We start from the raw sequence: 26111 nt of genomic DNA on the forward strand, positions 1-26111 counted from the left end.
GTTGCTTATTTTTTGTTTCTTTACTTGTCAATCTAATGACTTGTTTGTCTTGTGTGTTTACCTTTTTGTGTTGTTGATGTTGTTATAACAGCTCTGGAAAAATGTTAAAATCCAAATGTTTCTTAAATCTGAATCTCTACATGTATGGCAGCCATACCATTCCAGTGTCTGTTGTATTCGAACACAGAGAAATGTTGTCAGTAGTTAAAGGAATACTCCGGAGTAGATTCACCCTAGGTTAATTTGAACCGTGACATCCAGCCAAGTAGCGCACCCGAAGTTTTTCCGATCTTGGCCGAACATCAGCCGAGTTACGGAGTTCTCCCGAATAGCTTAGTACACGCGCTAACGGAACCTCGACCTATCTCCAAAATTACCACACTACAATCACCTGTTATGACACCAAACTTCTGCAGTAGTATAAATGTGGTCTGTAGGCCTACTCACAAAACGATGCATTTCGAAGTTTGTACATAGTCCAGGAGTGTATTAGTATCAACACAAGCCGAATAGCTTCTAATCTGCTAAAGCTGCGTCGACGTCACTTCCTTGATCTGGGAATAGCCCGTAAAAGTCCTCATCGAAACTCATAATATGCACAAGGAAAAGTGAATTCAGCGTCAGTATTGATAACTAAAATCCTTGTCTAATTGATAGTAGGTAACATTTGAAGTATCTTTTTAGTGTTGCCTTTTAAATATAAGCCATTATCACAATTCAGTGATTTTGTTTTTTTATACTCTGTTGACGGAAACAACTGTGTACACGTGACGGAGGATAGTCAAACACGGTTACTTCGGGCTACTGCAGCGAAAGAAGAAGACTGTTATTTGCTGCTACAGCGCGAAGTGAAAAGATAGGACAAGATGCCATTCTCTTGTATCTATCCTGGCTGCGGACTAAAACGCAAATTATTCCATCAAGAGAGCTTTCATGAGCTGCCGTATAGACACCAGGACCAGGAACTTCTACAGCAGTGGATGGTTGTTTTGAATATGGACATCACGACGCCGGTCGAGACGCTGAAGAAGAAGCGCTATCGTGTGTGTAGTCGACATTTCGATAAGGACGATTTCATTCATCCTAGAACTGGCAAGCGGTCAAAAGGGGTGCACCGAGTTAGAGTACTGCTGAGAAGAAATGCCATTCCACGAGTGGGGCCACCGGCAACAGACACAGTGGAGGTAAGTTTACTAGTAGCCTAACTTTTTTAACGATAACGTGTCGGGGGAGGGGGCCTCATGAAACATGTTTGAGTCCAGTCAAAAGTAACATTATGTAAGAGGTTATGTAGTTTTTACGTTGCTATTCTGCATGAATTGTTATGTTGTAGAGTTGTGAATGTATTTTATCAATGGAGAAATTGAGCAGCCTTGCTTTGTTGTCTACATTAGTAGATCAACCCTCAATCTTACGTTGAAGCTCGGATGGTTTGTGGGATGGGTTGGGAATGGATGAGTGTGTTACATCACACTATACACATGATAGGCTGGTGATCAGCAGCCTGCACAGGCCATTGATGATGAATCCGATATGATTCAGCGCCCTCAGTCAACCCCCATAAAGAGCCAGGACACGGCATCCAAGAGTCGGCTTGCAGGACTAACATTCTCCCTGATGAGTCCAGAATCATCTGATGTTAGACCACGTACTCAGCGTTCTTTGTCAGGCATTTACATGGCCCGCACCCCAACATTTAAACTTTCTGAGCCTGAGGTAATTATAGCTACATAGTTGATATACTGCTCAAGCTTTTCACTGTATTAGATCACCTAATTTATGCTGATTTGTTTTTTTCATCTCAAGGACATGGGTGCAACATCAGCATCTTGCACTCCCCTATATGGTGCTCCTGTAGAAATTCCAGAAGTGAGTGCATTGTTTACTTTTCTACTTCCTTGACAGTGTTGAAATGAAAATGCATTTTTTAGTCATAATACTAATATAATACATACTGCAGAAGTTTGGTGTCATAACAGGTGATTGTAGTGTGGTAATTTTGGAGATAGGTCGAGGTTCCGTTAGCGCGTGTACTAAGCTATTCGGGAGAACTCCGTAACTCGGCTGATGTTCGGACAAGATCGGAAAAACTTCGGGTGCGCTACTTGGCTGGATGTCACGGTTCAAATTAACCTAGGGTGAATCTACTCCGGAGTATTCCTTTAATACAATTAAGTAAAACAATTTGTACTCAAACACACACCTTTTTAAATAGTAAAACCAGAGAAACTGATAATGCTTCAGTGGTCTCTTAATTGTTCAGAGTTGTTTATGTGTCATTTAGATTCAAGCCTTGGTTTAACTTTAATCAAACACCACAAATATATATTTTAAAACATTTTGAGAAGCCAAAAATTATTTTAATTAATATTTTAGATCAATTAGTCAATTAGCTAGTTAGTTTTTGTGTTAGTGGTTGTGTACAGATCAGTTTGTTCAAACTATTTTCCCTTTATTCTTTATTTTTTAGCTACTAGCAGATAGCCCTTCAATAGTGAAAGTGAGAAACTGTGAAGAAATGGAAGAAAGACGCTCAATGCCTCCTGAACCGGCTGTAAAGCAAAAACTGCTTAATGCAGGTTTGAGCCTCTTTTACTTTACTTTAATTAAGTTATTAAATATAAATAAATAAACGGTATAATAGTATATCATTATATATATTTAGTATTAGTAACATAATATTCTAATAAAATCCACATCATGTGTACCTTATACTTTTGGTATTTGGTAGTATATTTTAATGCCGATTTTTTACACTATAACTACTTTTACATAGTGTTGCTTAAATGTTTTGCCTTTTCATATACATTTTCCTATATATTAATTATGAATATTAGAATGACATCATCCTGCTGGATTACATGAGGTAGTTGTATGTAAACCCTGGGGCTTCTTTGTTTAGTTCATCAAATGGAGTCAAGCAAGAATCCTTCGCTGCTCCTTCTGTCCAGACACCTGAAACTGAAAAGCTAAATGCGACTCTGTCAAACCTCCCATACAAACAATTTCTTTCCAGCTCCAAGCAGTACTAGGTAACACTTTACTTGAATGGGTGTTCATAAGACTGACATAACATTGTCATAACTATGACATGACACCTGTCTTAAACATGAATGCATACTTATGACAGTTGTCGTTAAGTGTCATTCGGTAAGTTATGTTAGTTTTGATGCAAAGGTGACATTGTTTGAGATGTCCTTGTTATGACAACTTTACATAAACCAAGACAACTAAACCTGTCATAGCAGACCCAACTGTCAAACTTAAGAAAAACGTTTACCGTAGCTTGATATCTTAATGAAAAGGAGAACATTTATGACACAATTGTAATGGTTTTGTGACAGCGAGTGTCAAAACCATCCATATATGACGGTTATATCTAAGATATCAAGCTAAATGTTTTTCTTAAGTTTGAAATAAATAAAAGTAAACCTTTAACTTTGACCCATTTTAGACAGAAGAGATGAGTGAGCAAACACATTTAATGGAGGATGATGACGGGGCAATGGTGTGCTCATTAGTTACAGTATCAGTGGACAGTGTTTTAACATCACATCCTGTTGATTCCTTTAGTTCTGGCGGAGAGTTAAAAACAATCACAATGGAGGAAAAGACTGATTATCATCGCCCGTGGTGATCAGACAGAATTAACCTTGGACACCAGGTTAATTAAAAATCAAACGACATAAGGTTAAAAAATAAATAATCCACCAGCACGGTTAAAGTGTTAAAGATAGACATCGCACATTTAAGGATGAAATGGGAGTTAAAAATCTGTCGGTGTGGGACATTCATAATAACTTTGCATCAAATGTCCCTGTTTGGCAAAAGGAAGAACATTTTAACTCTTGCTACGATATCCGCACACAAAGACTGCACAGTGAGGGAGTCATTTAAAACATTCTCAGTTATCAAGTACTAAAAGAAGAAGGGGACTCGGTCCAAGGTGTCATTAAGTTCAGGTATAGCAGCTGAGGTGAGAGGAGGTTAGCTAAATAAGCTAATAGCTACATTTTGTCGGAGTGTTCAGTTCATTAATAATCGCCAGGACTTGTTTTTACGAGAGTTTCCTCTTCTGTGCAAATCTCTACAGGAAGATGCAGACGTACTGTTCAGCCGTACCATTAGTTTTGAGAGGCAGACCAGTCTTTTGCATAATGTTCCTCTGATGTAAATCCAGCCTCAAATAACTTGAGCTTTAAACCGTCCTGTGTCTGTTCCCTGGTCAGTGCAGATAGCTAGTGTTGTTGTGGAAGGAAGCCATCTGGACCCGGCTGCGCAGCCTCTGAACCTCCAGATCCTGGAAGTGATCGTCCTTGTCGTTCTCGATTATGATCTTCTGCAGCTCACCAATCTCACGCTCCATTCTTGACCGCAGCTCTCTCTTCATCTTCAGCAGAGCCTGAGAGAAAATGTGACATTCTTTTCAATTTAGACATCTCAGCTTTTAAGTCACTGCAAAAACACACTAACCTCAACCTAAAAACATACAAAATGTGTGGCTCTTGAGCCGTCCGACATACAAAATCATTACAGTTTATTGGGACCACAGTCACAAGTTAAAGGTTTACCTTTTCTTGAGCTTTTTTCCGAACCTGGATGTCCTGCCGCTCTTGAGAGAGTTTTTCAGCTAGTAGTGAAAACTGAAAGAGAGAGGCACATTAAAGCTCACCTAGAAATAATGAGTACATTTAATTTCAAACCCATTTTAAAAACCGGGGCCACAGTTTGGGTGACATCCTGGTTTATATTTAGTTCTACAGGTGTGTGTCTTACTTGGTCTTTGTAGTAGTTCTCCATGGACTTGATCTGGTCCTGGTGTTGTCTCTGATTCTCCAGACGCTGCTCTCTTGCAAAAGCTTTCTGCTCTCTCAACCGAACCTTCTGTAGCTCCAACCCCTCCTCAAACAGCTGCCGAAACATCTAAACACACACAACCAAACATCAACAAAAAGACTAATGCCAGATGATCACAGGGTCTGTAATCTATTTTTCAACTTACTTATATCTGCTAATAGTAAACTGTTGCTGTCAGATTAAGCTCTGGGAAAAAATAAATACGGTATATAAAAGAACAAAATGTATTTAATAATTGAAAAAGGATGAAGAGGTAAACAAATGATGTAAGTATTTGTTAGTTGTGGTCTTATTATTACATTGTCCTTCACTACCCACCCTCTCCTCCTCGGTGCGGGCCCTCATGAGGCGGGCCCGGTGCTGGACATGGTACTCGCTGTGGTACTTCTTGGCGCGTGCTATCTGCTGCCTCTGTTCCTTCAGTCTGTTCTGGGTCGACTTCTGCTGCTGGACACGCTCTTTGAAGTCCCTCTGGAAGAAAAACCGGTATAGATGTTTTAGCGTCACTTAAGGGGAACTCTGGCATGGTCTATCTTTAAGTAAAGATGAAAGGTATGACAAACACTGCATATCCAGGACAGTGTTACAAAAGTTTTGAAATTTAAATGAGTTTTGTTTGAGTTTGTATTTTTATATTACAGTAGTAGGGCCAGGCATAATGTCTCACAAGTATGTGGCTACATAAAGACAAAATAAACATGGCTGGAGAACAGTGCAAGAGTGTCCATAAACTACTATCGATCTGTCAATCAACTCGAGTCATCTACATTTCCATTGTAACTGTTCATAAGGCTTTGAGATGTGAAGCTTTTTAATGTGTTTGTGTTGACGCTCACCAGACGCCTGTTGTGATCCTTCTCTTTGCGAATGATTTCCTGAAGCAAGTCATGTTTCTTTTGCGCTTCCTGAACCTGAAGGATGAGCAGGGTTTTACACATTCAATCCAACAACCAAATCATACACTCCAGATTTTAAAAAAAAAGGGCACATCTGAGTCTGGCAGCCATTTCACAGTCCTACCTGGCTGGAGAGCTTGCTGTGATGCTGGTTATGAGGAGATGACAGGGCATGGAGTTTGTCCACCTGCTGCATCTGCTGCTCCCACATCCGACTCAGGGCTTGTTGGGAGATGTGAAGGTGGGGCAGCTCCTCTCGTAGCACAGGTAGGAGCTCATTCTCCTTTATTTTCACTGGAGAAAGGTAAAGAGAAAACACAGACCAGAATATTACAGTTTAATATAACAGTATAGTCAGTTGGCTGAAATCTGCAACCTCACAGATGCCACTAAATCCAAGCCACTGGTCCTTTTAAAACAGTAGCTCCAAATTGAAATATTATTCAATAATTATTTTTGACATGTCCCTCATAGGTGAGCGGAAATGTCCCATGAATTCCTGTTCAGAATGACCATGACAATATCAAAATGAGTTTCATTTGACTATAGTTTTTGAGAAATCGAAAAGGGAAATATGGCTCTAATGACATTTTCCGTAAAGTGAATAGAGCTTACTTTCCCTTTATTTTTCTCAAGGACTGTACAGTGAAATAACATGAAATGGAAAGTGGACATAGTTTGGTTTTCATGACAGTCGATAGGTGATGATATATTAACTTTGTTGAATACCTTGGAATGGTATTATAGTTGGATTAAACATAACTTTGCCAATTACTATATCATTTGTGAGAAATAAATACGGTTCTCAGTCATTTTTGGCCTGCTTAACACCCTTTACGAAACGAATAGACAAGCATCATAATTCAAGTGACTGCAGTGCAGCAGAACCAGGGGCATATTTTGAAGTGGGCTTCTCATCTGGCCCACCTACAGTAGATGGTGGTAAGCACACCTCAAGTTTAGGAGAAGTCGCGCAGTATGCAAAAGTAACGCAACGCAATGCTGTGAAAGGTTGCAGCAGCACAATGTAATAAGCCTTTCAAAAAATACTGTTCTTAATTCATTAGCCGGCCTCATTTATTTGCGGCAAGACGATGTCCCTTTCATTAGGCACTACATTCTGTCAACCGAAGAACGTCCGTATACATACGCCAGTCGCCAGAGTGCCGCGCACTGAATACAAAATATGGTGTGTTGTTGTGTTTTCCGGGCTGTGCAAACTACGTGTCCTTTAGTTCAGACTTTTGAACATAGGACCTCATTTCCAAGTTAGCCAGTGTGCTATTTATCAATGGATACCGTTTTCAACACGTTTCATCCAGTCCTTCTAGTTGCATAGTTCGCTGGTGCTAGGCTAGCGCAAGTCAACGGGTTCTGTTAGCCTGCCAATAAAAACAGTCTTACCCACTCCACAGTACACCCGAGGCAAATAAATTAAAACGCCAGACTATCGATGTAAATGTCTGTGTTGAAAGAATCATATTAGAAATAAAACTATCCTTGCATGGCAACGATCGCATTACATTTTGAGGGACTAGTTTCTCAGCAGCGGCGGAATTATACTTTGCTCCGGTTACGAAGTAACGAAGCTAGCGCCGGAAAGTAAACAGAGAAGCGCACTCCAGTCGGGACACCTAGTAGAACGGTGGGATTGAAGCATTGGATTGTAAACGAACGACTAGGCAACATGGTGATTCAGTGTGCATTTCCACATTGTAAAAATAAACGTTATAGATGGGCACCACAAAGTTTCCACAAATTTCCACTGCGAGACCCACAAAGGAATCAACTGTGGCTTGTTGCTGCTGGCTTGGACATCAACACACCGGCGGAGACTCAACTCAAGTGGCGAATGTGTAGTGATCATTTCAGACCAGACGACTTTGAAAAACCCCGCAATCTAAAGGACCACAAGTTACTGACATCGAATGCGGTGCCATCCTTTTTTCCAAATGCACAAATAGCTACTGATGAACAGGTAATAACTTTTGGTAGGCTACTCTGACTAATAAAGCTAGCCCCTTTCATAACGTTAGCCTACTGATAGAGACTGACAACGTTAGTGGAGATAACGTTACAGTTCAATGCATTGTGGAGAGTGACAACGTCAGATAACGGTATAGCTACACTCTTGGTAGATACCTGACTGGGCTAACCGCTAACTTTAGGTAATTGCTGATAGAAAAGTCATGTAAGCTCGGAAAGTTTACATGCAAATTGCTAGCCCGTGTGCTTTCATGCACCGGTAACGTTATGTGTTATAGCTGGCACAGAGTCGGTAGCCTATTAGCAGCTAATATCAGTCCGCCGCTGCCGTAGCCTACTACCAATTACAGGGAACAAAATATAAACGACGCTGCTGCCGAGACACTAGTCCCTCAAAATGCATTGCGATGCAAGGGTAGTTTTATTTCTAACATTCATTTATTTGCCTCTGCAACTAGAAGGACTGGGTGAAACGTGTTGAAAACGGTCTCCACTGATAAATAGCACACTGGCTAATTTGGAAATGAGGTCCTCTATCCAAAATTATGAACAACCCTTTTAACAACTCCGCGTTTGCAGTGATCACTTTTCCGAATAGGATTATATAGTACCAAGGATATTAGCAAAACAGACACCAAGGCTACAGGTAAGATGTTTGTTTGATAAGAACAACTTATCAAACAAACAGTATACAAATACATATTGCATTGTTTCAAATTAGAAAACATTGTAGCACAACTTTCTAACATATTGGAAATGATGTGTATGCTAGCGAGGGAATCTTTTTTGGTTTATGATGGAGATGTCAACACGCTATTTAAAAATGCATTACAATCGAAGGTCATTATTAATGTGTATGTAATGCTTTATTTACCAGGCATGTAATACACAAAGCCCAATACCGTAAAAACATGGGGTCCCTTAATGAAAAACCATAAGAAGTCACCAGTAGTGGCCTCCACATTAGCTCCACAACTCATTATTGTTCCCACCAGCCCTGAACAATCCCTCCTCAGACTATCAACATCTGGAGCTCACTTTGCCTCACATGCAGCTACATATGAACCAGAGATGAGCTGATTGGCGCCGTCTGCAGTTCATTGTTACAGTGTGTTGACAATGTACACTTTTTTTGTCAATAAACAGAGAGGTGAACATAAAGTATGTCAACCTTTTCACAAGCGATTAAGGACTTGCTCTCTTGGTTGTTGGGTCTCCATCTGAAAAATCTTCTTCTGTACACTCTAGTATTTTGGCGTTGCTGTTATAGTCACTCATTTATAATTTATTGCATTTGTTGTGTCTTCCTTAAACCGATGCAGTTGATTTTCGGCATGATATCGTGCATGGCTAAGTGGTGCTTATGCAAAGAAATACAGATTGATTTCCTCTACAGTTGAGAAAAAATGTAGTGTCAAAGGAATGGTCTGTTGACAGCAAGGATAAGCTGTGAAAAATAATCGTAATACAGCTTCTTAAACTGATATGCAATCTTTCAGGTGGGACTTTCTTTTAGGAGGCTGCTGCCCTGTCCACAGCAGTACATTGCTTTGATTGCTTACTCTTACTCCTGTCTGCTTCTCCGAACAGGGTGCATTTACTGTAGTCACTTTCCTTTAAAGATAAACATGTAGGAGATGTGCACAGTAAGAGGGAAGATTACACACTGTATAACATGAAGCAGGATGGGGATATAATTCCCTGCCATTCTTCTTAGTGTGGATGTAGTAGCTAAATATTTCAAGTCAGTGTCCGCAGCCAGGTGTTTGAAATATGTCTCTGTTGTGTGGTATTTTACAGCTGCGTGACAGCTCGGCAGTAATGGACAAACCACCGGACCAGGTCAGAAGCTCAGGTGAGACGGTAAATAATCTTGAACTTTAATGTTCTTTAATATTTGGTAAGTTTCTGATGTTCCTCAGCCCGGTGCAAACAGTGTTTCTACGCTGTTGGCTGCTGATGTAGTATAAGTGGTCCAAAATAGAGGGGTTTTTTTTGGTTTTACTTTGTAAATTACTAACTAATTTGAACTAAAAAGATCTGTTTGACTAACAACAACAAAATGTATTCACAGGCATTCAAGGAAAGGTATCCGAGACATGCACTGCAACCATGGAGAAGTAAGTCAACAAATATCTTTGATCATGATAAACTGATGTGCAAACACGTGGCGTAAAATAACACATTTTACCCCATTCAGTTACAGAGACGCAGGTTTAACCCCTTTCATGACTGTAGCACCTTCAACAATGAATCCAGTGACAACATGTTTTCACCTCTAGCTGTGCTGCAACAAGTGTCATAATCATTTCTCTGCTTTAATTTTCTGCCACATATCAGACCGGCTCTGCAGCACATTGTTGATGAGGAGGCCATCCTGCAGCTGATGAAGGATTGTCCGATGTGCGGCAGAAAGTGTCGCTGTACTAAACAGACAAAAGGTCCTTTCTTGATCGTCTACCAAAGCTGTTACTTCTGCAACTATCAACGCAAGTGGGCCAACCAGCCTGAAGTTAGAAATATGAACTTTAAGAAGAAAAACAAAGCGAGAAAGAGATGTCAGCCAAAGGAAAAGGTTCCCGGAAATGCTACGGCTGAATCACCAGAGCTTAATAAGACAAACATTTCTGAATCCTCAGTGTCAGAGTCTCATGACCTCGTACAGAACTGAAGAGCTGGAAGGCCACTCTGTCTAAGATGTAACTGACTCACATGAATCTGAAATTGGGCATGAATCCAGCCTCAGATTTGCCTTTAAAGTTGGATCATTATTATACTGTAGGAGATGCTTGTTGGTGAAAAAGAATTTCTGTAAAGTTTACTGTCGAGTTGAGGCTTTAGTTACAATGTTTAATATGCCAATAACAAACACACACGCTTTCGAAGCTGTGGTGGAGAGGAGGACTCTGAGCAAACTGTTGGATAACCCCACCCACCCTCTCCACCTGCAGCTGGAAGGACAGCGGAGCTCCTTCTCCAACAGACTGCTCCAGCTCACAAGGACAGGTACAGGAGAACATTCCTGCCCACTGCAATAACACTGTACAATAATTCCCCTCTCTGTTAACTGGACATAACATGCACACTTTACATTGTACATTTATATTATATTTTCATTTAATATTCCTTTTTTTTTTTTTGCTATCTGTATGTTTTTTATTTCAAATGTTTTGCTATGCTTCATATTGTTTTGTATTTTGCTGCAGTAATGAAAACATTTCCCAATTTGGGATAAAGTATTTCTGATTGGAGTGAAGCAGTAAGAGCGAAAATCATTGTTTATTCTCTAGTAGTTACAATACTAGCAGTGTGGAAAAATGCATTTCGAATACTAATCAAAATAAAGATCTAGAACAGTGGTACTCAACCATGTCCTAATCAGGAGCCACATTGACGAATAAATATTTTTGCAAGAGCCACAATCCAAAAACGCTCCTTTCCTCCCTGAAACCATTATGCATTTGAGAATATGGATAATAGTAATATGTTACTAAGGAATGAAAAGCATAATGTACAGTGCAATAACTGTGATTTATTATTTTCACTGCAACCACAAAACACACATTGCTGATCATCACTGCTCATAACAACAGATAACAGACAGCATGTTTACTGATCATCACAGTCCATATAACAGCAGATTATAGACAGCAGGGGTTGTCAGAAGAGTAATGTTGTACTTACTTCACACTCAATGTGATTTCTGACACTCCTTCTGCCGCACAAGTGATTTGAAGTCGGGCTCTGTGCTGGAAACGGCGATCCGAAGGGCCTCTGTTGTGTGCTGCAGACTCAATCTGTTTCGGTTGCGACATTTTATTTTTGAGAGCGCAGAGAATGCTGCTTCACACCGGTATGTGGACGGAAACATTGAGATGATGCGTCTTGCCAGTCTGGAGATATTTGGTAGATGCCCCACCAGTTTCCAAAAGTCCACAACATCTGTAATCCGAAACTGACGCTGAAGTTCATCTGAGCTCTTTAACTCCACGAACTCCATTTGAAGCTGCACAAGTCCGAGCTGGTCGCTTATTTGCTTCATTTCATTGACCTCAATCAGGAATGGGTTTTTCACAAGTAGAAAAATATTGCTATGGTCCTTGAAGTCGTGGAATCTTGATGTGTAGTTTTGCTTGAGCTCAGTTAGCACGTCACAGAATTGTGATTGACGGGGAAGGGCAGGAGAGCGTCTGCATGCATCGCCATCACTTTCTGCACGGTGGGGAAGAAACGGTAATCAGAACCACGGACACTTCGTTCGAGTACATCCAGTTTGTCAGAAAATACTCTGACAGCCGTGTAGAGCTCATACACGGTCTTGTTTCTTCCCTGCATCTTGAGATTAAGTTCGTTCAAGTGGTGCGTAATGTCACACAGGAACGCAACAGAGAGCATCCACTCTATCATCCAAAAAGGAAAATCGGGAAGTCTCCCCTCGGCCAACAATGAAGGATTTCAGGGGTTCAAGCAGGTCCATGAAATGTGCAAGCATACGTCCTTTAGACAGCCATCTGATCTCGGTGTGTAACACCAAATCTCCATAGTGAGTGTTAAACTCCTCACAAAGCAGTTTAAAATTTATGTGGTTTCTTGCACGGGCCCTGATATTATTAACCACTTCGATTACATTTGCCATCACTTCATTCAGACATTTGAACTTAGCAAACAAGGCTTGTTGATGCACAATACAATGGTATGAGAAAATACCCTCAGCAGCAACCCCGCCGTTTTTCAGCGTTTCTTTCAGCAAAGCCACGGCTCCGTTCCTCTTACCAAGCATCGCCGGTGCCTCTCGTTCCAGGTCTTTTTTCTCAGGAAACAACGTTGAACAAGCCAGCAGTATGCAATCCTTCACCATTTCTCCATCAGTACAGTATATGGCTTCATCTGTTTCATCAGTTCATGTGTGATTTTGTAGGATGCCTCTGTCGCTCTTTCACTCGTATTAGTGTGGAATAAGTTTTTTTGAGCAGTTCGGTTCTGTTTGAGTCTCGCCAGCTTTTCCGCCCTCAGCTCTCCACCTTTCGGAAAGTCGGTGCTGAACTTCGGGTGTTTTGTGTCGTGATGGCGCTGCAAATTGGACCTTTTAAATTGTGAAATGACGTTGTCACAAAGCAGGCAGATGCATTTTCCCGAATCGGTGGAGACGAAGAAAAACTCGAGTTCCCAGTCCTCTTTAAATGTTCGATATTCCTCTTCATATTTTCTTTTCCTATATTCCTTTGCCATTTTTGCGTAGTGCTGTAAGCTAGTTTTCCCAGTGTGACGGAGCAATTACCTCGCGCACCTGCAATCAGAGCGGGAAACCTGAAATCATTTGTGATTGGTTGTTCAGAGGGATGGGGGGGGGGGGGGTGGCTTAATAGACGTGACTTGTGAGTGATAATGAAATGTTGATGAATTCTGCTGACAATGTTTTTGTTTTTCGTTTTTTAAAGATTTTTATTTTTTTTAAGTGGGACTTAAAGGTTTCAAGGTTTCAAGGTTTCAAGGTTTTATTTGTCATATGCACAGCAGATACAGCGTATATGTTGGCAATGAAAATCTTATGTCGCGTGCTCCTCCAACAACTCGACATACATGGTGCAAATAACATAAATAAAATAGTGCAAAAAGAGAGAAGAATATTTACAATATTAACAATAAAGATTTGAGGATGTGAAATATATACATATGTGGAATACATTGAGAGTATTTAAATACTTTACACTGTGGAATGAGGAGGTATGGACAGATGCATATATTATGTATAGCAGATGTGTATGGCAGATATGTATAATATATAGATATGTGTACTATAAACAGATATGTATGGCAGATGTGTATAATATACAGTATATATATGTATGTGTGTACTATAAACAGATGTGAGTAGACATTCACAGAGCTCAGGAGTTCAGTAGTCTTATAGCCTGTGGTATAAAACTGTCCCTGAGTCTGGTGGTCTTGGTCCGGATGCTGCGGTACCGTCTGCCAGACGGCAGCAGACAGAACAGATTGTTGCTGGGGTGATGGGGGTCCTTTAATATCCTACCGGCCTTCTTCCTACACCGCTGGGTGTAGAGGTCCTCCATGGATGGCAGCTCCGTCCTGGTGATGTGCTGAGCAGTTTTCACCACCCTCTGTAGAGTCTTACGGTTGAGGGCGGTGCAACTGCCATACCAGGCGGTGATGCAGCCAGTCAGAATACTCTCGATGGTGCACCTGTAGAAGTTGCAGAGTATCCTGGAGTCCATGTTGAACTTCCGCAGCCTGCGGAGGAAGAAGAGCCGCTGTCGAGCCGTCTTGGATATGACCCTGGTGTGATGTGTCCATGTCAGGTCCTCACTGATGTTTACCCCGAGGAACCTGAAGCTGCTGACTCTCTCCACAGGAGTCCCGTCGATGGTGATGGGTGTGTGTGCCTCTCTCTGCCTCTTCCTGTAGTCCACAATCAGCTCCTTTGTTTTGCTGACGTTGAGATGGAGGTTGTTGTCCTGGCACCAAGATGTCAGGGCTCTGACCTCCTCTCTGTACGCCGTCTCGTCGCCGTCTGTGATCAGGCCGATGACGGTCGTGTCGTCAGCAAACTTGATGATGGTGTTGGAGCTGTGTGTGGCCACGCAGTCGTGCGTGAACAGGGAGTAGAGGAGAGGGCTGAGCACACAACCCTGAGGGGCTCCGGTGTTGAGGGTCAAGGTGGAGGATGTGATGTTCCCCATCCGCACTGCCTGGGATCTGCCCGTCAGGAAGCTCATGATCCAGTCACAGAGGGCGCTGTTGAGCCCAAGGTCCCTGAGCTTAATGATGAGCTTGGAGGGCACAATGGTGTTGAATGCTGAACTGTAGTCAATGAACAGCATTCTCACATAAGTGTTCCTCTGGTCCAGGTGGGAGAGGGCAGTGTGGAGGGTGTGGGAGATGGCATCATCCGTGGACCTGTTTGCTCTGTAGGCAAACTGCAGGGGGTCCAGTGAGTCAGGGAGGGAGGAGGTGATAAAAGTTTTGACTAACCGCTCAAAGCACTTCATGATGATGGAGGTGAGTGCAACTGGGCGGTAGTCATTGAGGCAGATGGGTTTTGTCTTTTTGGGGACAGGGACAATGATGGACTCTTTAAAACATGTGGGGACTACAGACTGGAGCAGTGACCTATTGAAAATGTCTGTGAACACATCTGCCAGCTGAACTGCACACACCTTGAGAGCACGGCCAGGGATGCCATCAGGTCCTGGAGCCCTGTGTGCGTTGATCCTTTTCAGAGATCTACACACATCTGCACTGGTTAAAACCAGTGAGCAGGGATCCTGGGCCTTTTGTGCCTCCACAGCCGGGGGCTTCTCAAAGCGTGCATAAAATGTGTTCAGTTCATCTGGGAGAGATGCAGACACTTCCTCAGCACCACTCGTTGTCCTTTTGTAGTCAGTTATTGTTTTTAGTCCGCAAAAAAGAGCCGCAACTAGTCTTAAAGGAGCCGCATGCGGCTCGCGAGCCGCGGGTTGAGTATCGCTGATCTAGAATAATAGTAGAAATGTCCATGTGGTAAATATACAAGTCTTAACTTACTTGGTGGAGCTTTCCTGGGGGCCTCCTGCCGTCTCCGTCTCGGTGTGGTTTGTGCTTTATGTTGTGACTTGTGCTGGGTCTTCGTTCTAGCTGGAGACAGTCTGGACGCGTCCGAAACTTCCCCAAGTATGGCCTCCCTGTACTGGCGCTCCTACACACACACAGCCACATACAGCCACACACATTGACACATTTTAAGGTTAGTAAACAAGGACTAATTTCCCCATCAGGTAAAGCATACAATAATTCACAATACTGGCTATTTTTTCCTTAATTAATATCCTTTCTTTGCCGCTTGTCTACTAATTTGCAAAGCAGAAGTTATTTACCTATTCCCATTTTATACCATTTAACAGCAGTTGAGGTTAATTGGTGTTAAAGTTTATGTCAGTTAGATTAAACAAGTTTATAATTGTTTGTTATTGTGAAAGTAGATTATTTATTTATTTGTTTGTTTGAATGCATTCCAAAGTATTTACCATATTATGATTATCTGTTGTTTTCTGTAACTACATTAAAATTTGCACTCTTCCGCTCAAATGTGACTTCATAAATAGATGCTTCAAAAATGGCAAGTGCACATGATAACAAGCTTGTGTTTCACCTCTTATCTCTAGGTATTAAACAGTTTGATAACAAAGTCATCAACAATATCTGACTATATAATACTTTGGTAACAGTTAGATTGTACTCCACATCATATTAATGACTTACGGCTTCCTGAGCTTTGAGGCGTGCCTGGTCTATATCGGCCCGTTCTTTGTCTTCATATCTTTTCAACTCCTCCTCATAGGCCATATTCTCCAAATACTGAAAGAGAGAGGGTCAGAATTATTTTGTCATGATGAATAGATCAGGACATCAGGACATTGAAATTACGATACATCCTTATAAAAAAAATATCCACATCTGAGCTGAAATCTTTAAGCCAACCAACGTTCCACCAATCTTGTTCATTAGCAATAAAACCTCAAAATATATCCGACTACTCTCGAAACCAAGCAGCACATCGTCAAATTGCTGCGAAAGAGGAAAGTCGGCAGTGTGCCACTAGTTAAGACTCCTGATTGATATGGAAACTGAAAGGGAAAGCACTGAGAAAAACAATAACCATAGGAATACCTTGTTCAGTTTTCTGTGAGACGGTCTGTGGGGTAGCTCTCCTCGTCTCGAATGAGCAGACGCAAGGTTTGTTTGTCTCCCATCATCCAGACTCAAGGCCTCTGCCATTGCACTTTCTAGCTGTCCCTGTAGGGAGCGACGGACCCGCGGAGGGGAGGGGGATAAGGAGCGTGTCCGGGGGGACGATTCAGCATCGGGTGCTCCTGAAAAAAACCCCGTTAAAATTAAAAAGTAACATTTCATTATCTCCGGCTCTTCAAAGATAACGAAAGAGCTAACTGTGTGTTAGCCATCATTTGCATTTACCTGTTTGCTGTCTGGGAGCCCTGCGGCACTCCATGACACTGTCACTGTGGTGGGACTGCTTGTCCTCTTCTCTTGCGTCGCTGGACTCTCCACTTTCACCCAGAACTCGTTTGAGCATCTACAGAAAAAAGTTAAAGTGAAATCACAGGTTGATGCAAGCGTTAAACGAATAATACAAGTTATGAAATAAGTATCTGCTGCCCTAGAATTGTCATGTACTAAATATCGTATGTTAGACTCCAGAAGAAAGATCTTGATACAGATCCTTGCCAACAGGTAAACACCAAATCAGACACACACGCAGAGCAAATTTAAAGCCACTTTTGCTTTGGATACAAAAGATTTATGACAATAGGATGACACCTTATACAAATTTCACACACCTGATCGAGTTCCTCTAGTCGATGGGAGAGGTTAGCAGATATGTGATGCAGCTCCTCTTCTGCCTTTTTGTTCCTCTGTCTGCGGTATGAAAGAGGCTCCTTCAAATCGTCCTCCTCTAACTTGCTGCTGCTCAGGGAGACGATTGCAAAGACCATAGAGCAGATATAGTCAGACAACAAAAGGGAGCTAACACATTGTCCCTTCATTACATCTCAATATTCTGATGCCCCTTATTGACCTTTGGAAGTCCACTACCTGAGGCCTGTCCGATCTCTGTGATCTATCCTTCTGTGCGCTTGTCTTTGTGTATAACTCGGATCCTCCTCTTCCTCCTCAGTGTCTGGTGGAGAAGGGCTTGGGACCGCCATCTCATCCTGTAGGTTGAGGAACAGCACATCTGGCTTGGTGCGGAATAAAACCCTCCTGGGACCCCCGTTAGTCGGCTGAAATTAGACAAAAGAGATTCCTTATTTGGTGAACATGAGTTACAGAAAAAAGAGGCAAACTAACCTAGGTGTACCATTTGTCTATAACTTTAAATCAAATTGCTCTTAACATGGACACAGAGCAGAGGATGGGCTTGTATTGGAAAACAGATGGATAAACAAGAATGTGACAGAAAAGCCTTCATTTACAACATGTAATGTATGTCGATATACATCAGTTTAACCAGCTATTAAACAGAGCAACCAGCACAAAACACGGGTCCAAACCCAACCTTGTCCCGAGTTGTTCATAAGGGTGGCGGGAGACGACACAACGCTTACAACAATAGAGATCCAAACATGTCTGCATGGGTTTGAGGTTTCTGAGTCATGTAAGCAATTGTTGCTTTCTCACCTCTAGTGTCTCCCCCTGCTCCTCTGTCCCGGCTCTGTGCTGACTGGACACAGACTTCTCACTTGCAGCTGGAAATTGAGGAAAACATGACATTAAGAATAAAGTTTCCTTGGGAGATTTTCACTGGTTGCCCCTCACACACAGATAGCAGATAAACGGTAATTTAGCAGCCTGTTAGGAGAACCACTGTTGACTCAAACATTCAGTCATAACTACTAATCCAATTAAGTTATACCAGGTAAGATGATAAGGCAACAGTATATGCCACATAGAATTTATCACATGATCTGAGAGCTGGGAATCTGAAGAAAACTTAGTCCAATGCTCAGAAGTGTGTATCAAGTTGGAGCACCTTAAAAAAATGCATGCTGTGATTTGGTGTTTAACACTTTTTACATTTAGAGATCTAGAGTATAGCATTGTTGCAATTTTCTGGAATCTGTCCCAAAACTCCCTTATTGTCAATATATCTAGAACAGCCATGCAACAATGAATAATAAGTATCTGAACCAGGAGATTTTGGACAGGTTTAACCATTTTACCCTTTGATCTGAATTTAATATGAAGCTTTACTCACCAGGAGACTGGAAAAGAGGAGAATGTAGCCCATTGGTAACAACTGGCTCAGCCTCTGGTTCAGCTTCAGTCTGTGTGAGAAGGATGGAGAGAAAGGGAGAAATAGAGATTAGAATAATCGATATATCTTGATTGTCCACCAGGGGGAACATTGGTCTCAACAAACACAAGAAACAGGAACATAGAAAAGTAGTAGTAAAAACAAAAACACATAGACAAGCTCATATCACCTCATATTACACATTAAATCAGTTAATGTCAGTGGTTTTTGTGGCCAAAAACAAATTAATTCAAAACATTATTAGGAGTGAGTGAGTGAGTGAGTGTGTGTGTGTGTGTGTCTGTATGTGTCTGTGTGTGTAAGCAGCCACACAACCTAAGAGTCTTGTGCATGCCAAGACCTGAGTGTGGCAAGGTGAGTCCGATGGCCCATAGTTTCAGTAAATTCCTTAAGAAGGTAATAATTATGTGTATGTGTCTGTCAGAAATTCTTTAAGACCTTCACTTGAATTTGATAATCCAATTTGTGTCGGTAACATTTGTTTCAATAAAACAATAGATGTTCAGCATACTATTTGTGGTTCAGTCAGCTGTATGGCAAACTCATGTTCACCTGCATATGTGCAGTTCAAAAGACTGTTGTTAAACTGTTCAAACCTTGTGTTAGGTAAAGGGTTTGGTTTAGGTACATAAAACAGCCTGGAAAAAAACTTGGCTGAGGCTTAGTTATCCAAAGGGAGGGTGTGGTTGGTCATGGTTGTAGGGCGGTACAGGAGTTGACCCATAAATAAGCCTTATTATAGAAATGTGACACTCCCAAGCTAAGGACAGCAGACATTCGATATACTTTTCCTTATGAGGTTTGGTACCTGATCCTTAGAAAAGTATCCAGTCAGTCCGGAATACTGAGAAGTTAAACACATGAGCTTATTGCTGAAGAAAGTCTCAGCCATTTTGGATGAGTATGCTTTTCCTTTCCTATATTATCCTCAATTCACCAAAATAAGAAGTGTAAGGGTGAAATTGAGTATAAAAAGTGAGACAGTGTTGCATTGCTGGCACCAAAGTTACATATCTCTTGCCTCTAGAACTTCAGGAAGATAATGTTTGCCTGTCCTTTCATTGCATTCAAATCATAAGTCAAATGTAAACGCTTATCATGCTGAACCATAAGGCTACCTCTGTGAGGACAGCAGCAGCTTCCTCCTCTGCAGGCCCTTGGTTGAGACCCGCAGCTGTGGAGGATTGGCTGGGTGGGTGAGGGTCTGTGTCCGGTCTGTGGGGGGTATTGCTCTGGCTGGGCGGCTGCAGGGCGATGGCTGAGGGTAGAGCGGCAGTCAGTGGAGTGTCCGGCGTGTCCAGAGGACCAGAGGTGGGATCTGCATCTGAAGGTTTGGGGAGGGAAAGCCAGTCCTTGTAGATTAATCGTGAGGTTTATCAAAGGAGTCATCGCAGTCCCAAAGAAATAAACATTATTCCTCGATCTAAGCTTAGTCTAAGATTGGTGAAAACATCAGAAACTAATCTTCTTGATAACACATTGTGACAAAGACACATAACTGTTATCGTTTTGGATTATGTAGACAAGGTTATGCTTTGTCTGCCAAACACTGATTGTTGATACTAAATCGTATCAGGATATCTTTGTAGTATGCAGTGAAGCCACAAAAAGGTCACTACTGTACACTGTGACATTTACAGGTAAACACACTTTTTCAAAATGTAATAATAAACCAAAAATGCATGCATTAAACAACTTGTGTTCTCCCAAATGCCTAAACATTTTTCAAATAGAAATGCATGTTTTACTGTCACACAAAATATGTAGAAAAAAAGGCAAAAAAAACATTGATACATGTGCGTATAGAAAGTTAGGAATTTGTCGAAAAACACAGTGATTGGAGTAAAGATGGGCTGCGTTTGAGTGTCTCACCGTCCTGTTTGCCTGTGAATGTGCGTGCCGAGACTCCCAGCCCAATGAGCTCACTGGCTGATCCCGCCTCCTCAGCATTCCAGGTATGGAGGGAATGTTTACTGGAATACACAGCGGACCTGATCGATACGACATGATATTATGGTTTGTCGTGATATGGGATAAGATATTAAGTCACAAAAATACTACACAGTAAAAGGATGTGACCTACAACTGTCTATAACTCTCCAATGTACATATTGTTTATAACAGAAGTCAACAAGTACATAGAACAAAGGCAGAAAGGAAATTGGGCTTGAGCGATAAAATGTGAGTTTTCCAGATCCAAGCCTCGTCATTGAGCCAGAATGAGTCATGGCAGAGGTGCTGTTATAAGCCAAATAACATGCTTGTTTAAAGACAAAGCATAATATTGAAATCAGCATCTACACACTGATTGGGTTAAAAGCTGCATCACGCTACTTTTTTGGCCCTCGCAGTACAAAGGTTTTATATTTGAATTCTGTCTCCAAAGAAAGGAATGTAATAGTGTATGATAAAAAGAATACACCAGCAGCACCACGACCTGCACTACCATCATAAACTAGAATTACTGCCTCGCAGGTGTAGGCCTCAGCCAAGTTGCAGTTTATACTCATGTCTGTGCAAAATGTATTCACTTCACAATCTGATGAAAAAAGACATTCGTGTAATATTGTCACGATCAGCTTTTGAATTCTATATTGACAGAGGAATTACTGTTATTGAACTTCACATTTCTTTGTTGATCTGGGGCCTCCCCTCTAGAAACTTGCCTTCAGCCATTCTCTCAGCCGCTATGATCTCTATCATATGGTTACTCACTCCAGCTATAATATTTACACTACAGCTGCAATGTTTGCCCAATAGTCTGTTGAGTCAACACGATACGCAGCCGGAATAGGCTCTTACGCTGAACGACTAGGGTGAAGTCATGTGGAACAAACCTGACTTTTAAAGAAGAGCTCAAACTGAAGACGTGGTATTTTTTCACTTTGTGTGAGAGTATTCTTTATTCTACCATGCTTGGCCTTTTCTTGGTTTAAGAGCAAGGGTTGTGTGACTGTTCTGTCCCAAGTTTGAGTCTGAGAAACACATTCATCACATTTGATCCACTCTATCTACTGTCTATTGGTGAAAGAAAAAAAGCATTTTCATATGACTATTGATTTTGGGAATAAAACATGCTAGTTTTTATTTTTAATAGAATCAGAAACTGTTTAATAAAAGACATATAATATAAATATAAGTATGTTTATATAAATCATTGTTAGTATCAAACTACGTTTACAAGATTTAGGACTTTGCACTCCCTCCAAAACTTCCTTTCAATGATTACGTTCAGCATTTCAAAATAATAAATATCATACTGAATGAGTTCAAATCTGAACATGAATAAAATGTATAATTTATATAAATTCACAATTGATCTCCAAATCAACATGTGTTCACGTGTGCAGTGAATGTAAAAAAAGCTCTTACTCTCTACTGGAAGACAACGATGCACCCTCCAGTTTCGTTTCCTTTTGTACTGTGGAATCACAGCTTGTAGGCTCTTTGGCTTCAGCAGGTACATCCTCATTGAGACTGTCAATCAGTTCCTCTGGAAAAAAGATTAACTATACAAATGACCCAGAGGGAGAGACAGAAAAACTACAAAAAACTGAAGAAAAAAAACAAAAACAGAACCAACAACAAAGAGAAAGCAAAACGTAGGATTACAAAATCAATGTCCAAATAATTTAAAAGAGGAACTAAAACACATGACCTTTAATTCAATATTCTGACTGACAAAATGTCTGTTTTCCTGAAGATCTTCAAAAAGATAAAGATCTAAAAGACTGACAAACAACTCAGACCATCTTGTGGGTTTGAGCATAAAAGAAATTCAAAAGTAAAATACAGAAACAACTAAGCCTAACTAAACGGAATACTACAAGTAGAACATAACTTGTCATAGTTAGACACTGAAGAAAGAAACAACACTGTACCAACGTGAATACGGCTCAGATAATTAAACATTTCAGCCCCAAAATGACTGTTGCCCATTATAAATGCAGGACGTTTGATTAGGCCTTTTAGAAAGTCACATCATTTGTAAGTGCAGACAGTGATTAACTACTATTAGCTGTTGGGCAGCAGTCTGGGGGACAGCCCACTCACACAAAGGCATGCTCAGTTCTGCACAATGAAAAGAGGCGACTGTTCCCTTTAAAATCCTGCACCAGCTGTTCCTAAACTGGGTTCAGGACACATTATGTCCCATTCAGGCTGAAGGGCAAACAGGAAATATCACCTTAACCGAGACCATGCCTCAGGCAGCAAAAAGGAAAATCTGTTTTTTTTAAGGTAACTGGAAATACCAGATGCTTGATGCTCTTGCCACTTTCTCTGCAAAGTGATTTAATGATAAGAATCGCCTTTTAATGGCAAAGTTGGAATATGTTTAGAGGAAAGATATCACTTATAATCAAATGCTTTTTCAAGACAACATACTTAAATGTGTGGTTTTGTCCAGAAGGCAAAAAGATGCAGTTTGTTATCATAAAAATTCACATTAAAGAAACTGGAATAAGATTATTTAGACATTTGGAAGACAAGGTTCCACTCTGTAACATCAAAAGCAAAATGATAAAGATAAAATCTGTCAGGTTGATGAAGGAAAAGTGAGAAATGATTCTACCTCCATTCTGTGACTCTTCGGTTATCTCCTCCTTGAGGTATTCCAGGAGGCCATCAAAAATTTCCAGGAGGTTCTCGATTGAATCTTTGTCCCCTCTGACAACATTTTCTCCTGCAAACAAGCAAAGAAATTCTCAGTATTACTCTCAGTACTTTTGCTGAAGAAAAGGGTTGATTGTTAAATGGACCTTGTGTATTGCTTTACTCCTTCAGGACACAAGGAAATGGGGCCATGCAGCCAAAAATAAAATCTCTTGATAGTGGCATTTTCTACCGTCTGAAGTCGATCGAGATGAAATGTATGCATGTGTGTAGCAGTTCATTTTAGATGTTCTTATCTTATGCATGCCTTAATAATTTATGTTGAAAAAAGTGCATTATACCTGTAATGTGTGAGAGGCTGATCTGAAGGTAATCCAGGGAGAGTGAATCGATTACAGACTGAACGTTATGGGCTTCATCCTCTTGACTGCGTGGCGCTGCAATGTAATCTAAACAAATATACACATAGACAAATGTTAAAAACCAAAGCATGTATGACACCAGAGAAACTCCATCCACACAACCTTACAGCAACATGCATACACACTTCCTTGAAAACATTGTGCTTTTACTTCCTGTACTTGACAAAGAAGGAAAGAGCTCAACATTCACAGTCTCATGATGGCATACATAATGGTCTCAGGAAGCATTCCTCACATACTAAGCACACTCAGGAGGTCATGGACTGAATTAAAACTTCACAGCTTGTACAAGCCTATATTGGCCTTGTGATTAGAATTGATATTGCCTCATTTGGCCTAAAAATAATAGCTTTTTTAAAATCAAATTTCAATCAATGATCAATGGCAGGTATTAAAAAATAAAAAAACCTTGTTAGGTTAGTCCAACCAGCATGTCAAAAGCTTTAAAAATTCAGTTTATATCCAATTAGCCAACAATTCCTCATAAGTAATCAGTAAATGGTCAATAATTTTAACTTTTACTTAATCAAAGATGAACTAAACAAATATGTGCCAATTATTTTTACCAATTGGGTCGACATATGGTTGATCTGCAGCGTGCTCTTACCTGGAACCTTCTCCCCCAAGATGCTTTCATACAGAGCAATGAACACATTTGCATCACAGTCTGTCAGTTTCTTCAGCCTTAGGTTAATGGCACACTTGCTGAGGAGATCATTTGCCACCTCTACCCAATCTGTAGAAAGAAAAGCAAAAGTCTTGTTCATCACCAACAATATAGTCCTTAAACAGACATTCAGATTTAATATTTAGAAAGTGTACCAATAAAAATAGAGAATAGTTACACATTAAAAAGGAATACTTAACAAAGGGAAAGTGTAACATCTATAAAGAATGAGTTTATCAAATCAAAGTTAATTTATATAGCCCAATACCACAAAACATGGTTGTCTCACAAACATGGATATCAGTGCTAAAAGATAAATAGAATTACAAGAAAATAACAAAGACAAGATAGAATGTAAACAAGTTACAAATAAAATGAGAAAAATTAAAACAAAAAGACAAAACACAATAAAATAAAATACCAAATATGTAAGACAGGAAGACAAACATGGGGTTGTCTTAAACGAGCTTGTTTTTAAAGAAGCGAAGTCTTCAGCACACAGACGCAGTTTGGAAACTGTCTGCTTCCCTAATAAAAACAGGAAGTTGGTTCCAGAGAAAGGGAGCTTGGTGACTGAACGGCTCATTATTGTGACATTCACTTATTATATATTTATTCATAAAGCAGGATCAGTACCTCCTCTAGGGGTGATACTGTTAATCGTGAATGCCCATCCGCGGCAAACTTAAGTTTGAGAGCGGGGAGTCTCCTCTCCCTGTCCTAAACACACTATCTACCTTGCTACTACCCTAACACTCATGTTGATAAATGAACTGTAACTTATTTGATATTTTAATAATATATTTTGAATCTAATAATAAAGATGAACTAAAAAAGATACCGTTAAAAAGACTAACGTTACCGGTGGATGACATTCATTACGTTTTTAACGAATAACAGCGCTGGCCATGGATTTGGGATGGTATAACAACAAGCAAAGTATAGTCTGACACTTTTCACTCTCCTCTTGTGGGTTTTGCCACAACTTTACTGATTGAGTTGACTCTAAAGTAGCTAGCTGCCGTTGCTAGTTCGATGTGTTGGCTAACGGGAACACCGTTGGAGAACACTGAGCTGTGATACTTAAACAGAAATGTAATTAATCTCTAAAATATATGTATGTACATGTGATGACAGGCTTGGTGACAGCGGCAAAGCAACAACAACCTAGCATCTAATGTTAGCAGAAACATAGCGTTACGTGTCGCTAGCTTTCCCCCGGACTGGAGCACGGAGCCTCGGCTGCCTTACCTCTCTCTCCCTCCTGGGTGCCCATGAAACGGCTGTCGACAAGAAGCAGTTGGAGCTGAAAATCGACCCACTAGCTGGAAAAAAAGTCTCGTATAATTCAAAGCTTCGTCCTGACAACAGCTGGAGTCCTAGTTTCGGTGTTTGTTGTGGGTTTCAGTAACAGGGAGAAGGAACTACCGTCTCATTTAAAATTGAAGTCTTGTCTGATTGGACGTTACGCTCGGTCTTTGTTTCCGGAAGTCTCCTCTGGTAGGTGCGTATCGCCCTCTGCTGGTACAGCTAGGTAAAGCGTTACAACGAGTGCAACACTTGTAGTATAGTAGAAGTAGTAGTAGTAGTAGTAGTAGTAGTAGTAGTAGTAGTAGTAGTAGTAGTAGTAGTAGTAGTAGTCGTAGTACAGTAGTAGTAATAGTCGTAGTCATAGTCGTAGTCGTAGTAGTAGTAGTAGTACAGTAGTATTAGTAGTAGTACTAGAAGTAGTAGTAGTAGTAGTAGTAGTAGTAGTAGTATAGTAGTACAGCAGCAGTAGTAGTAGTAGTAGTAGAAGTAGTCAATGCTGTAAAGTAACTAGGTAGATTACTCAA

General features: G+C 40.8%; 2 protein-coding genes across 5 annotated transcripts; one reads left to right on the forward strand and one right to left on the reverse strand.

Annotated features, from left to right (window-relative positions):
- The first annotated feature begins 272 nt into the window (after positions 1–272).
- On the forward strand, positions 273–11169 carry LOC134864637 (uncharacterized). Of its 2 annotated transcripts, XM_063883779.1 has the most exons (6): positions 273–1184; positions 1543–1716; positions 1807–1869; positions 9540–9594; positions 9814–9859; positions 10080–11169. In XM_063883779.1, the coding sequence occupies exons 1-6, from the start codon at positions 867–869 to the stop codon at positions 10408–10410; spliced, it is 987 nt and encodes a 328-aa protein (XP_063739849.1). In that variant the 5' UTR covers positions 273–866; the 3' UTR covers positions 10411–11169. The 2 variants fall into 2 exon arrangements, with proteins under 2 accessions (XP_063739849.1, XP_063739850.1); XM_063883780.1 differs by lacking the exon at positions 1543–1716 and having other exon boundaries at positions 279–1184.
- LOC134864635 (centrosomal protein of 95 kDa-like) lies at positions 3465–25734 on the reverse strand. 3 transcript variants are annotated; one of them, XM_063883777.1, is made up of 21 exons: positions 25528–25734; positions 24217–24345; positions 23529–23636; positions 23147–23257; positions 21946–22066; positions 20446–20546; positions 19692–19897; positions 18514–18583; positions 17937–18004; positions 17352–17539; positions 17096–17222; positions 16713–16830; positions 16407–16609; positions 15999–16094; positions 15285–15435; positions 5878–6047; positions 5694–5768; positions 5176–5328; positions 4777–4923; positions 4572–4643; positions 3465–4402 (listed from the first exon to the last, which is right to left on the reverse strand). In XM_063883777.1, the coding sequence occupies exons 1-21, from the start codon at positions 25550–25552 to the stop codon at positions 4226–4228; spliced, it is 2616 nt and encodes an 871-aa protein (XP_063739847.1). In that variant the 5' UTR covers positions 25553–25734; the 3' UTR covers positions 3465–4225. The 3 variants fall into 3 exon arrangements, with proteins under 3 accessions (XP_063739847.1, XP_063739846.1, XP_063739848.1); XM_063883776.1 differs by having other exon boundaries at positions 20446–20564; XM_063883778.1 differs by lacking the exons at positions 3465–4402; positions 4572–4643; positions 4777–4923; ... (1 more) ...; positions 5694–5768; positions 5878–6047 and adding an exon at positions 11435–13026 and having other exon boundaries at positions 20446–20564.
- Between the last annotated feature and the right edge of the window lie 377 nt (positions 25735–26111).

This window comes from Eleginops maclovinus, chromosome 5 (assembly GCF_036324505.1).
Source record: "Eleginops maclovinus isolate JMC-PN-2008 ecotype Puerto Natales chromosome 5, JC_Emac_rtc_rv5, whole genome shotgun sequence".
NCBI lineage: Eukaryota > Metazoa > Chordata > Actinopteri > Perciformes > Eleginopidae > Eleginops > Eleginops maclovinus.